Source organism: Aotus nancymaae, unplaced genomic scaffold (genome assembly GCF_030222135.1).
Source record: "Aotus nancymaae isolate 86718 unplaced genomic scaffold, 86718_ANA_hifiasm-v0.15.2.pri h1tg000030l, whole genome shotgun sequence".
Classification (NCBI taxonomy): domain Eukaryota; kingdom Metazoa; phylum Chordata; class Mammalia; order Primates; family Aotidae; genus Aotus; species Aotus nancymaae.
Window position 1 is genome coordinate 22,933,613 of NW_026988443.1, and position 13,273 is coordinate 22,946,885.

The following is a 13,273-nucleotide window of genomic DNA, read 5'->3' on the forward strand; positions in this document are numbered from 1 at the left end:
GTGTTGATTGAAATGTGTCATTGTTTTTGTGCCCAAGTCTGGTATTTGCATGCAGTGGCTGGATTTGCATGTGCTACAGAGGAGGGGGTATGCACGGGCACTTTCTGGTAGGCCACTCATTATCTTTGGAACTACACTTTGACTAAAAGACTCTGCTTTTTAAATTTAACCACATTCAGGCTCTTACACTTGTGCTTATGATTTTATTCTTGAATGAAAGGCAACTGTTTACTTAGATTTATTAGACCAAAGCAGAAAGAGGTTCCATATCTATGAATTCTATGGTTTGGGTGCTGATCAGGTATGTAAGCCTACTCATTCCTGGTCAAGTACTCTTTAAGTTTTGATGTGAATCAAATCAGGAAATTTTGTCCGTTTTTCAGAGGCAACCCAGAATATTTATCCCTAGTGTGGCCTGTAGGCCCGTGTTTGCACTTCTGGTAGTTCCTGTGGGGCTCTACTTAGAAGAAAGCTGTAGGCTGGGCACAGTGGCTCACGCCTATAATCCCAGCACTTTGGGAAGCTGTAGTGAGTGGATCATGAGGTCAGGAGTTTAAGACCAGCCTGATCAATATCTTGAAACCCTGTCTCTACTAAAAATACAATTAGCTGGGTGTGGTGGCGTGCACCTGTAGTCCCAGCTACTCAGGAGCCCGAGGCAGGAGAATCACTTGAACCCTGGAGGCAGAGATTGCAGTGAGCCGAGATTGCTCTACTGCACTCCAGCCTGGGTGACAGAGCGAGACTCCATCTCAAAAAAAAAAGAAGAAAGCTGTAGTACTAGAGCCAGTGTCTGTGTCTAGGCTTAGGCTTTTAAACTTAGCAGCCAACAAGGAATGAAGCTTTTCCTTGCTGTCATGTTGGCTCCTTTCTTCAAATACTCTCAAAGCCACTTAAGAAAATATGTGATACCAGGTCAGGAGTTTGAGACCAGCCTGGCCAAGATGGTGAAACCCCATCTCTACTAAAAATACAAAATTGGCTGGGCACAGTGGTGCGCACCTGTAATCCCAGCTACTTGGGAGGCTGAGGCCAGAGAATTGCTTGAATCCAGGAAGCAGAGGTTGCAGTGAGCTGAGATTGTGCACTGCACTCTAGCCTGGGTGACAGAGCAAGACTCTGTCTCAAAAAAATATATATGTAACAAATTATAAATATTACAGATTATAATTTCCTAAATGCCATTTGAATTTTATTTTAAAATTAATTTGCATTTGGAAGGGGCCTTGGAAATTATGTTCTCTACTCAAACATTTATATTTAGGATTCTGCAGCCTTCCGATGACCTATCAGACAAGATATCAAAACCCTGGCTTCTCCCAGAAGCTGGGCCTACCCTGGTCTCACATCATTCTTGTCCAGCCATGAGAGGAGTGATAACTTAATTCCTTCATTGAATGTATATAAAATTCTCAGGAGAGTTATAACCAGAGGATTTAAAATAATTTCCTCATATTAAGGGTGAGAAAATCAATTGCAGAAAGATTTAAAGCTGAATTTATCCCTTAAAACCACTGAGTTGCTCTCTTCCTCGGCGCTGCCTACAGAGGTAGCAGCCATCTCCTCGGCATCATGGCCGCCCTTAGACCCCTTGTGAAACCCAAGATCATCAAAAAGAGAACCAAGAAGTTATCCGACACCAGTCAGACCGATACGTCAAAATTAAGCGTAACTGGCGGAAACCCAGAGGTATTGACAACGGGGTTCGTAGAAGGTTTAAGGGCCAGATCTTGATGCCTAACATTAGTTATGGGAGCAACAAGAAAACAAAGCACATGCTGCCCAGTGGCTTCCAGAAGTTCCTGGTCCACAACGTCAAGGAGCTGGAAGGGCTGCTGATGTGCAACAAATCTTACTGTGCTGAGATTGCTCACAATGTTTCCTCCAAGAACCGCAAAGCCATCGTGGAAAGAGCTGCCCTGCTGGCCATCAGAGTCACCAACCCCAATGCCAGGCTGCGCAGCGAAGAAAATGAGTAGACAGCTTATGTGCACGTTTTGTGTTTAAATAAAACTGGCATCTCCGTCCTTAAAAAAAAAACAACACTGAGTTAAATCACTCAAGTCACATTACAGCCAAAACAAGACTACAGCTTACTTATTCCAGTGTTTAGCCCGGTGTGCTTCCCATGTGTGAAGCAGCAAGTTGGTCACTAATAATCTTGGTAAGAAGGAAGTATTTCTGTGGAGTGAGGGATCAATGGATGACTGAGTGAATAAGAGCTGAGAACATAGAAACAGCAATGTAGACAACTTCTTTATGATGTTAAGCCATGAAAAAAAGAAAGATATAGAGGGGAATGTGGGGTCCAGTGTTTTTATTTGCTTGCTTGTTTGCTTGCTTGCTTGCTTGCTTTTTTGAGAGAGAGAGATTTACACATGTTAAATGCTAATGAGAAGGATGTGGGGAAATGAGTTGGTAGAGACAAAGAAGTGAAAAAATTGATTCAGCAAGCTATTGAAGAGGATCCAGAGCACAGGTCGTGGAATGGATCCTGTGGATTTTTGGCTCTGGAGCTCAGGTTTGGCCCTTACAGATAGTAGATTTGGGAGTCAACAGTGGATAAGATTATTCAGAAGAAAATGTACAAAATGAGAAAACAAAATAAGGATAAGGGGAGCCGGGCGCGGTGGCTCATGCCTGTAATCCTAGCACTTTGGGAGGCCGAACCGGGTGGATCATGAGGTCAGAAGTTCAAGACCAGCCTGGCCAAGATGTTGAAACCCTGTCTCTACTAAAAAAATATAAAAATTAGCTGGGCGCGGTGGCACATGCCTGTAAACCCAGCTACTCAGGAGGCTGAGGCAAGAGAATTGCTTGAACCTGGGAGGTGGAGGTTGCAGTGAGCCGAGATCATGCCATTGCACTCCAGCCTGGGTGACGGAGTAAGACTCCGTCTCAAAAAAAAAAAAAAAAAAAAAGGATAAGGGATTCTTCTGATAATTTTGAAATGCTTCTGAGTCCCCCATCTTAAGCCAAATTGAGAGAAGTGTTTTTCACATTTCAGCTTTTGGTGATAGAAAAGAGTACATGCTGATACTTGAATATACTTTCAAGTACCTGTGCACTGTTTACTTAGCTGGAGATTTAATGTTTGTCTTTGTAGAATGTTTTCAGTTAAAAACATTAGAGGAAAGATTGTTATGACACTGATTATAGCATCACACATAGAAGAGGTTTCTTTTTCTTTTTTTTTTTTTTTTGAGATGGAGTCTCGCTCTGTCATCTAGGCTGGAGTGCATTGACACGATCTTGGCCCACCGCAACCTCTGCCTCCCAGGTTCAAGCAGTTCTTGTGCCTCAGCCTCCCAAGTAGCTGGGATTACAGGCGCCCGCCACCGTGCCCAGCTAATTTGTGTTTTTAGTAGAGATGGGGTTTTACCACGTTGGCCAGGCTGGTTTTGAACTCGTGACCACAAGTGATTCACCCGCCTCGCCTCCCAAAGTGCTAGGATTATAGGCATGAGCCACTGCAAGCCAAGAAGAGGTTTCTTAAAAAAGCAGGAGTCTTAAAAGGACTGATTTTCCCCCTGAATCCATTGGGTGGGGAAAAAAGGTATAATAAGTTTCCTTTACTAGTACTAGAGCTAATGTTAAGAGTGAATCTCTGATCTATCGCTGGTGAAATTATTTATATTAAAAAAAAAAGTGAAGGATATCTTCAAAGAATTGTGCATGTATTTTCTGTCTGTCCAATGGTAGGAAGCTGTCTAGAGTTCAGGGTGAAATTTAGGATAACTTAGTTAAAAATCTATCAGTCTACCCCATTGTATTAGGTAAAAAGAAGAAAAAATAATAATCAGGTTGAGATGCAGTAGCTCATGCCTGTAATCCCAGCAATTTGGGTGGCTGAGGCAGGCAGATTGCTTGAACCCAGGAGTTCGAGACCAGCTTGGGCAACATGGTGAAACCCCATTTTGACAAAAAATACAAAACTTAACTGAGCATGGTGGCTCACATCTGTAGTTCCAGCTACTACAAGGAGGATCTCTTGAGCATGTTAGGTAGGTTGCAGTGAGCCAAGATCATGTCACTGCACTCCAGCCTAGGCAACAGAGCAAGACTCTGTCTAAAAAAAATTAAAAATTAAAAATAAAATAAAAATCTGGCATAAAAGAGCTCAAGCTGGTTTTCTTGCTTACAATACTTAGATATTCTGTGTTATAATTACAGTGGTAAGTTTTATTTTTGTTAATAGTATTAGCTAAGTTAGTATAATGGAGATCCCAAAGAAATTTCCACATAGGAAATTTCTCTCACACCTCATGATAACTCAGAGATCAAGATTCCTTTCATTTTGTTCTTCTTCTTTCTCCTTAGGTTTTGTCAAAGCTAGAAGCCACTTAGTCATGACTGAGTCTTAGCCCAAGGAAGGGATGGGAAAAGGGGAGGAAGAAAGAAGCCAAGCAAGTCATGAGGAAGACACATACATCACTTTTGCTCACATTTCATTGAAGAGAATGAATTACATGGGCCATACCTAGCTACAGTGGGGAAGCCAGGAAATAGACTCTGTAGCTGGGTGTCAGTGTGACTAACTAAACCTCAATTACTGCAGAAGAATGAATTAAGATAATTAGAAGCCTACCATAGATACCTTCTAAATTTTCAGGGTCTTATTTCTGTCTTTAGCTTGAAAAGGCAAATTATTGTGTCTTGGTTTTTCTCTTTTTTGGGTTTTATTTGGAGACAGGGTCTTGTACTGTTGCCTAGGCTAGAGTGCAGTGGTGCGTGATCATAGCTCACTGCAGCCTGGAACTCCTGGGCTCAAGTGATCTTCCTGCTTCAACCTCCCAAAGTGCTGGGATTACAGGTGTGAGCCACCTGGCCAAATTAATCAGATTTTGATAAATCCAAATTAATTCCTCAACTCATGCCATATATAGGTGAATTCAGGCCAGGCATAGTGGCTCATGCCTGTAATCCCAGTAATTTGGAAGGCCAAGGTAGACAGATCACTTGAGTTGAGGAGTTTGAGACCAGCCTGAGCAACATAGCAAAACCCTGTCTATACAAAAACTTTAAGAGCCGGGTGTGGTGGCTCACGCCTGTAATCCAAGCACTTTGGAGGCCAAGGCGAGCGGATCACCTGAGGTCAGGAGTTCAAAACCAGCCTGACCAACATGGTGAAACCCCGTCTTAAAAAAAAAACAAAAAACTTTAAGAAAAAATTAGCCAGGTGTGGTGCTGCTCAGGTTGCATGTTGCAGTGAGCTGAGATTGTGCACTGCACTCCAGCCTGGGCAACAGAACGAGACCCTCTCAAAAAAAAAAAAAAAAATGAATTCAGTATTTCCCATATTTAGTTTAGATGGTGCTTTTGTAACAATTGCACACATGTAAGCTTCATTTTTTAAAAATAAGATTTTGCTTTTATTTTATAAAAACAACATCTCGGCTGGGCACGGTGACTCATGCCTGTAAAGCCAGCACTTTAGGAGGCCAAGGTGGGAGGATCAGTTGAGGCCAGAAGTTTGAGACCAACCTGGGCAACATTATAAAACCCTGTCTCTATCCTCCCAAAAAATAAATTAGCTGGGCATGGTGGCACATGCCTGTAGTCCCAGCTACTTGGGGCAGGGTGATGAAGCGGGAAGATCACTTGAGCCCAGGACTTCAAGGCTGTAGTGAGCTATGATCACACCACTGCACTCCAGCCAGGATGGCAGACTAAGATACTCTCTCCTAAAATAATAGTAATAAAATAACACCTTCATAAAATTATTTACCCAGAGAAGGAATACCTTTAATCTTCAGGTTCAGGAAAAGAAAGAAAAGATGAACGTGACCAAACTTTGGTGAATGGGTGAATGTTCATTGCAGCTTCAAGAGGAAATACCGTATAAATGGAGTCTAATACCCAAAAATCCTTTACAAAATTGCAAATTAGAAAGGGTTTTTGTATATGTGGCAGTATGTGTCTACTTCCTTCAAAGAGGCAGCGCCTTGGGCTACCCTGCCCCTGTCTACCTGGTTGTAAGGTTCCATACTACATACTTGTCAGTTCTAACTTTAAATTCTTAAGCATGAGAAATAGCTCTGAATAAGAGGCCTGTTGGTACTCAAGCACCTCATTCTTGTATGTATAAATAGTATTCCAGTGGACTGCCAATTTGAACATTTCTTGAATAGGAATGTTTTTTACAGCAAACATTATTGATAGCTCTGACTCTACTTTTGTTGTGGTGGCACAGGCAAATTCAGGTGTTGGGACAGTGGAAGTCACAGATGGTGGCAGCCAAAAGTGTGCCAGATCCTGTGACCTACATAACCTGTTAGCACCCTTATTGAGAACTGTTACTCTTGTCCTAGGCTTTTAATTCACTTTGCTCTTTAATGGGAGGAAAATGAGGACCGGGTGCGATGGCTCACTCCTGTAATCCCAGCACTTTGAGAGGCCGAGGTGGGCGGATCACTTGAGGTCAGGAGTTTGAGACCAGCCTGACCAACATGGTGAAACCCCGTCTCTACTGAAAATGCAAAAATTAGCTGGGTGGGCAGCAGAGGTTGTAGTGAGCCAAGATCACATCACTGCACTCTAGCTTGGGCAACAGAGTGGGACTCCCATTTCAAAAAAAAAAAAAAAAAAAAAATGAAGTGGGGAGGAAAATGATAAAATTATACATTAGGGGCATAAACAGTTCTTTATACTCTTATCTTAAATTGGTGAAAAAATAAGAAGCCACCTCACATACTTAGTGGACTGGGGTTTATTTTTACTTTTTTTTTTTTTAAGAGACAATGTATCACTTTGTTTGTTGGCCAGGCTAGTCTTGAACTCCTGGCCTGAAACAGTCTTCCTGCCTTGGCTTCTCATAGTGTTGGGATTACACACATGAGCCATGGCACCTGGCCTGGATTACAGTTTAAATAAATCAAAAGATTCATGCATATACCCATGCAAAATGAAGTGAAAAATTAAATTGCAAGCATTAGTTTTAACAACTTAAAAACTGTGCTTATCAAGATTGCTAATGACTTACGTTTACATTACATCATAGATTTGTTTACCAGTAATAATTTTGACTTGCTTCAGTTGAGACCTACGTTTTGTCCAGTCCCAGCAGGAAGATATCTCTGAGGAATCTAGAGGTGAGAGCCTAAACCCAGAGCTCCCAGCCCAAGGGAGAAGTGAGGTGAGAAGGAAGGCAGAGGACTTGCATAGTTAACACTCAGCTCAAGTTATGGCTAAAGGTCTGTAAAAGCACTTTGTTGCAATTCTGACTCCCTATCCTAAAATTCATTATTCAGTGCTCACCTGTAGCGATTACTTGAGCATGATTTTTGTTATCATTGTTCCAAGTCCCTAAATTGTATTAAAGATTCAGTTGGCAAGTAATTTTATTTAGTACTCAGTATATGTAAGTACTAGGGATTCAGGGGAAAACCAGATAGAGAAAGCCTGCCCTGTTGGAACTTAAATTCCTGACTGCTGGTGAATTTATAAATAAATGAATCCTGTAGTATAATGTGTAGTTGAGTATAGTCAGCTTGAGTGCTACTTTGTGGAAAATCCTCTTGACTTTATCATACTCTTAAAATACTGAACTTCCAGGCATTTCCCAGGTTCCTTCAACTAAGTAAGGTGAGGCACACCAGGCAAAGGAACAGGAGAGCTTTGATAAGAAAGAGCAGAAATAACACAGCATTGTTGGGCAGGCTTCCATTATAAACAGTTCTACATGCCTACTTTAGAAAATGATGGTTTTGGCCAGGCACAGTGGCTCACGCCTGTAATCCCAGCCCTTTGGGAGGCCTAGACAGGCAGATCACCTGAGGTCAGGAGTTCAAGACCAGCCTGGTCAACATGGTGAAACGCTGTCTCTACTGAAAAATACAAAAATTAGCTGGGCATGATGGCAGGTGCCTGTAATCTTAGCTGCTTGGGAAGCTGAGGCAGGAGAATTGCTTGAACCTGGGAGGCGGAGGTTGCAGTGAACTGAGATCGTGCCATTCATTGCACTCCAGCCTGGGCAACAAGAGCAAGACTCCATCTCAAAACAACAACAACAACAACAACAAATAATCATTTCATCCTTACATAAATATACTTGGTAAGTGGATGGATAGTGCTAGATATGGACCCTCATCATCAGGAAAATATAAGCATTGAGTTCTTATAAGACATAGAACGACACCTCTGCTGAGTGCAGTGGCTCATGCCTCTAAACCTAGTACTGCAGGAGGCTGAGGTGGGAGGATCACTTGAGTCCAGGAGTTTTAGACCAGCTTGGGCAACATGGCAAGACCTCGTCTCTGCAGAAAAATAAATACAAAAATTAGCCAGGTGTGGGCGCCGTAGCACATGCCTGTAGGCCCAGCTACTCAGGAGGCTAAGATGGGAGGATCACCTGAACCCAGGAATTCAAGGCTGCACTGAGCCAGGATTGTACACACTGCACTCCAGCCTGGGTGACAGAGTGACACCCATCGCCCCCCCGCCTCCCCAAAAAAGAGAGCACATCATGTGGTATTTTTATAATAAAGCACCATTTTAAATCAGTTTGTAGTTTTAAAACTTGAACAGTGAAATATACATTTTAAAAGGTGTGTTTCATAGCAGCCTGGAACATCTCTGAAATTATACCCTTTGGAAATGATAAGTGGTAGAAAAAGATGATTTGATTGTGAGCCAGGTGCTTGCTTATATATTTGGCTTTTTGCCACTGCTGTAACGCCTGCCTAAAATACACACTGAAAATCAGATGACATGCATTAGTCTTAACATTCTCTGGTTCCCTTCCTACCTACCACCTAATGAACTTTCACTGTACTAGTTCCCAGTAGCTTCCAAATGATTTTATTGAATTAGGATCCATTTATTCAGTCATCAGGAATGGATATTTCCTCAGTAGCAAGGTCCTTGCCTTCTGGGAGCTCGTAGCCTGTTTGGGAGACAGATAATGTTGATGCCTAGTGATAATCTGATGAGAAAGAATGTTAGAATTCTGTCAATGCACAGAGATTTGTGGACCATCCTTGTGCTCCCTCTTAGCACAAGACTAGCCTGTAGAACCCCCAGAATCTACACGGAAAACACTGTTCCTTGTATTTTTTGTGGCTTGAAATAACAGGTGCCAAGGCCTGCCTTGCCTATGCCCCCTTTATATTCCCTCTCTATATGTACTATGTAAGAAGTATTTTTCCTCTTCATTATACTGATGAGGAAACTGAAGAGAAAAATATATTCTTATGCAAAGCATCCTCATGACTTTTCATTTACAAAGAAACTATTCCAGTGATTTATTTTTAGAGTCGGGATTTAGTTTATATTCCATTATTCTTTGCAACATCCATTATGAATGGTCAATAAATCCTAGCCTGGAAAATTTACTTACATATAATCAGGTCAGGCACAATGGCTCACACCTGTAATCCCAGCACTGTGGGAGGATTGCTTGAAGCCAGGAGTTAGAGATCAGTTTTGGGAAGATAGCAAGATCCTATCTCTACCAAAAAAAATTAAAAATCAGCCAAGTGTGGTGGTATGTGCCTGTAGTCCCAGCTGTTAGGTTGGTGCAGAAGTAATCACGGTTCTTTACATTAGAAGTAATACCAAAATCACAATTACTTTTGCACCAGCTGAATACTTGGGAGGCTGAGGTGGGAGGATGGCTTGAGCCCAGGAATTTGAGTTTGAGCTGTGTTTTGCACCACTGAACTCCAGTATGGGTAACAGAGTGAGACCCTGTCTCAAAAAAAAAAATAAAAGGCCGGGCATGGTGGCTCACACCTGTAATCCCAGTACTTTGGGAGGCCGAGGTGGGTGGATCACAAGGTCAGGAGTTCGAGACCAGCCTGGCCAACATGGTGAAACACTGTCTCTACTAAAAATACAAAAATTAGCTGGGCACGGTGGCAGGGGCCTGTAATCCCAGCTACTTGGGAGGCTGAAGCAGGAGAATCACTTCAACCCGGCGGGTGGAGGTTGCAGTGAGCTGAGATTGCATCACTGCACTCTAGCCTGGATGACAGAGCAAGACTTCATCTCAAAAAAAAAAAAAAAAAACCCATCTGACAAAGTACTTTATTAATCTGTACCTTAAAAAGTTGCTTATCAGTTAGTGATTATTAGCTTGCCAGCATTGATTAATCAATCTTCACTGTTTTGTAGAGTCCTTTGGCTTCTAGTCCCTACTTATTATTCTGTGTTCAGTACTGACCACTGCCAAGCCAAATCTTCATCCTTTATTTCTTTGTATACCTTTGAGTACTGCCACTTGAAAATTGTCTGCTGACATAAAACCATAGACTAATACAGCTAAAAGACATCATACTAATCCAACACTGTCATAGTATAAAGGAAATTTTAGATATATGAAATACTTTGTCCAATGACACAACATGAAGTTAGTGGCAGAGCCTGAATTCCAACCAAACCTAATTTTTAGGCCACTCTTCTACTCACATATTTGCCTTCCCAGGTCCTATCTTCTCATCAGAGCACAATGCTACTCCCACTTACTATTTTCAGCCTCTACTCTTCAGTGGAATAACTTCTTCTGTGCAAAACTTCCCCGATGCTTCCAGCTCTAGTGAGTATGAATATGCCTAAATATCTTCTTGTTCTGAACATTCATTGTAGCCCCACCATGCCCACTGATTTTTCCATTTGGGGTTTCTAATTTCCAATTCCAGACTGAACCCACCACCTTCTTCTGAACTTCTTTCCTGTTGTGACTACATCATTGTTTTCTCTCCTAGTCTCAAAACCTTGGTAGTGGTAAATCACCACTTATTTTCTCTCTCCTCCCTACCATCACACTTGCTCTCCCTCCAACTAGTATCACCACATTTTGCCCAGCTCCTTTGTATTTTCTTTATCTCAGTCATTTCCTTGCATCTCTACATTTTGGCTTCTAAGAACGTGATTAGTATTTTGAGGCTGATTCCACTATTTACTAAGCATGTAACCTTCGGACCAATTATGTGACCTGTCAGAGCCTCAGTTAATTCATCTGTAAAATAATATTTAAAGTATTGTGAAGATTGAGATAAGATTTAATTTCAGTTGTAAAGCCTAAACTATAAATGCTCAGTAAATATTTGTGAAATTAGTAATATATATGTGTGTGGGTGTGTGTGTGTATTTGGCTTCTAGTCCCTACTTCTTTACTATTCTACATTCAATACTATGATCAGTACTCATATAAATATACATATATATATATATATACTTTTTTTTTTTGGAAACGGAACCTCCCACTGTTGCCCACGTTCAGGTTGGAGTGCAGTGGTGCGATCTTGGCTTACTGCAACCTCTACCTCCTGGGTTCAAGCAACTAAATTAGTAAATATTAATACCCTTCTCCTTATAGCCATATGAATTTGAAAACTTCTTTTTCTTAACCATGTAAACTAGAAAAAGATTAGATGTTAATACTTGGAAGATTTTTTAAATGTTTATGTTCCTTTGCTTTATGATCACATCAAATTCTAAGTATAAAAAACTGTTTTGGTCTATTTTTGCTTATAACAGCTGTAACGAGATGTAATTCACATACCATAAAATTTATCCTTAAAAGTATACAACTCAGTTGTTTTTAGTATAGTCAGAATTTTGCAACTATCACTAGTATCTAATTTTTCTTTTCCCCCTTTTTTTTTTTTTTTTTTTTTTGAGACGTCGTTTTGCTCTTGTTGCCCAGGCTGGAGTGCAATGGCATGATCTTGGCTCACTGCAACCTCTGCCTCCTGGATTCAGGCGATTCTTCTGCCTCAGCCTCCCAAGTAACTGGGATTACAGGCATGCGCCACCACGCCCGGCTAATTTTGTATTTTTTGTAGAGACAGGGTTTCTTCATTTTGGTCAAGCTGGTTTTGAACTCCTGACCTCAAGTGATCTGCCCACCTCGGCCTCCCAAGGTGCTAGGATGACAGGTGTGAGCCACTGTGCACGGCTATTAGTATCTAATTTTAGAACTCCATTTTCATTATTCTGAAAATAAACTCCGTATCTATTAGTAATCACTCCCTGTTTCTCCCTCTCTACAACTTGTTATCTATTTTCTATCTCTGTGAATTGGCCTGTTCTGGACATTTCATATAAATGGAATCATATATGATCTTTTGTGTCTGGCCTCTTTCACTTAGCAGATTGTTTTCACAGCTCATCCATGTTGTAGCACATATCAGAATTTCATTACATTTCAAGGCTGAATATTCCATTTTATGGATAAAGGCAACTTACCATTTATCCATTCATCACTTGGTAGACATTTGGGTTGTTTCCACTTTTTGGCTATTATTAATAATGCTGCTGTGAACATTTGAAAGTTTTTAATGTAGACATATGTTTTCACTTGTATATATGCCTAGCAGAGGAATTAGTGTAGACCCTTTAGTTGATAAGGCAAGGAATGAAATGATGTGAGAACTAAAGGTTCTTATTTGGGGAACTTGGGATGTTTCCTTCTGTTAGTTCTGTAAGATGGAAATTCTTTGCTCTGGACCTCACAGAGTACTGTGCCTCCCTGAGGTGCTTGGCACATCAGAGAAATTAACAGAAAAGCAAGAGCCTGAAATCAGAAAAGATCACAAACAATTGAAATGCCCCCACATAATAAAGAGTGGTTGTATTAGGACAGAGTAGCAAAATCGACCCCACATCACAGTGGTTTATTCTAACCAAAGCATTTATTTTCATTCAGTTTACATAGGAGGTGGCATTGCAGAAAATAAAAACTTTCCCAAAGAGATACCAGTTAAAGTTAGAGTAAGGTGAGTACTTATTTAAAAGTACCTTTATGGCCGGGCGCGGTGGCTCAAGCCTGTAATCCCAGCACTTTGGGAGGCCGAGGCGGGTGGATCACGAGGTCAAGAGATCGAGACCATCCTGGTCAACATGGTGAAACCTCGTCTCTACTAATACAAAAAATTAGCTGGACATGGTGGCGTGTGCCTGTAATCCCAGCTACTCAGGAGGCTGAGGCAGGAGAATTGCCTGAACCCAGGAGGTGGAGGTTGCGGTGAGCCGAGATCGCGCCATTGCACTCCAGCCTGGGTAATGAGCGAAACTCCGTCTCAAAAAAAAAAAAAAAAAAAGTACCTTTAGAGTGAAGGTAAACCCCCTTTCTAACCCAAAATGAACTGAATGAGAGGGAGAGAAAAAGAGGTCTGGAGCAGCTTGTGGAGTGATGTTTCCATCTCTAATGCCACTCAGTTCAGGGGTGGGCTTCAGACACTGCCCTTATCTTTACAGAAAACCAGGGGAAGGGAAATATCCGAGGCAGAGCTCAGCATTGGGCATCATATGGCTAGTCACTCATAGTTCA

General features: G+C 41.5%; 1 protein-coding gene and 1 pseudogene across 8 annotated transcripts in view; both read left to right on the forward strand.

The window, feature by feature from the left end:
- Positions 1 to 13,273, forward strand: part of NFATC3 (nuclear factor of activated T cells 3) — a 150,047-nt gene that overhangs the window by 133,227 nt on the left and 3,547 nt on the right. The window contains exons 10-11 of one of the 8 annotated variants that reach the window (XM_012437341.2): positions 10,424 to 10,534; positions 12,650 to 12,719. The exons of 2 other annotated variants lie outside the window; for them this stretch is intronic. In XM_012437341.2, coding sequence (XP_012292764.1) covers positions 10,424 to 10,534; positions 12,650 to 12,719 — 181 coding nt within the window. 5 more of the 8 variants (XM_012437342.2, XM_012437343.2, XM_064383199.1 and 2 more) reach the window with 5 other exon arrangements.
- On the forward strand, positions 3 to 7,007 carry LOC135277255 (large ribosomal subunit protein eL32-like; annotated as a pseudogene).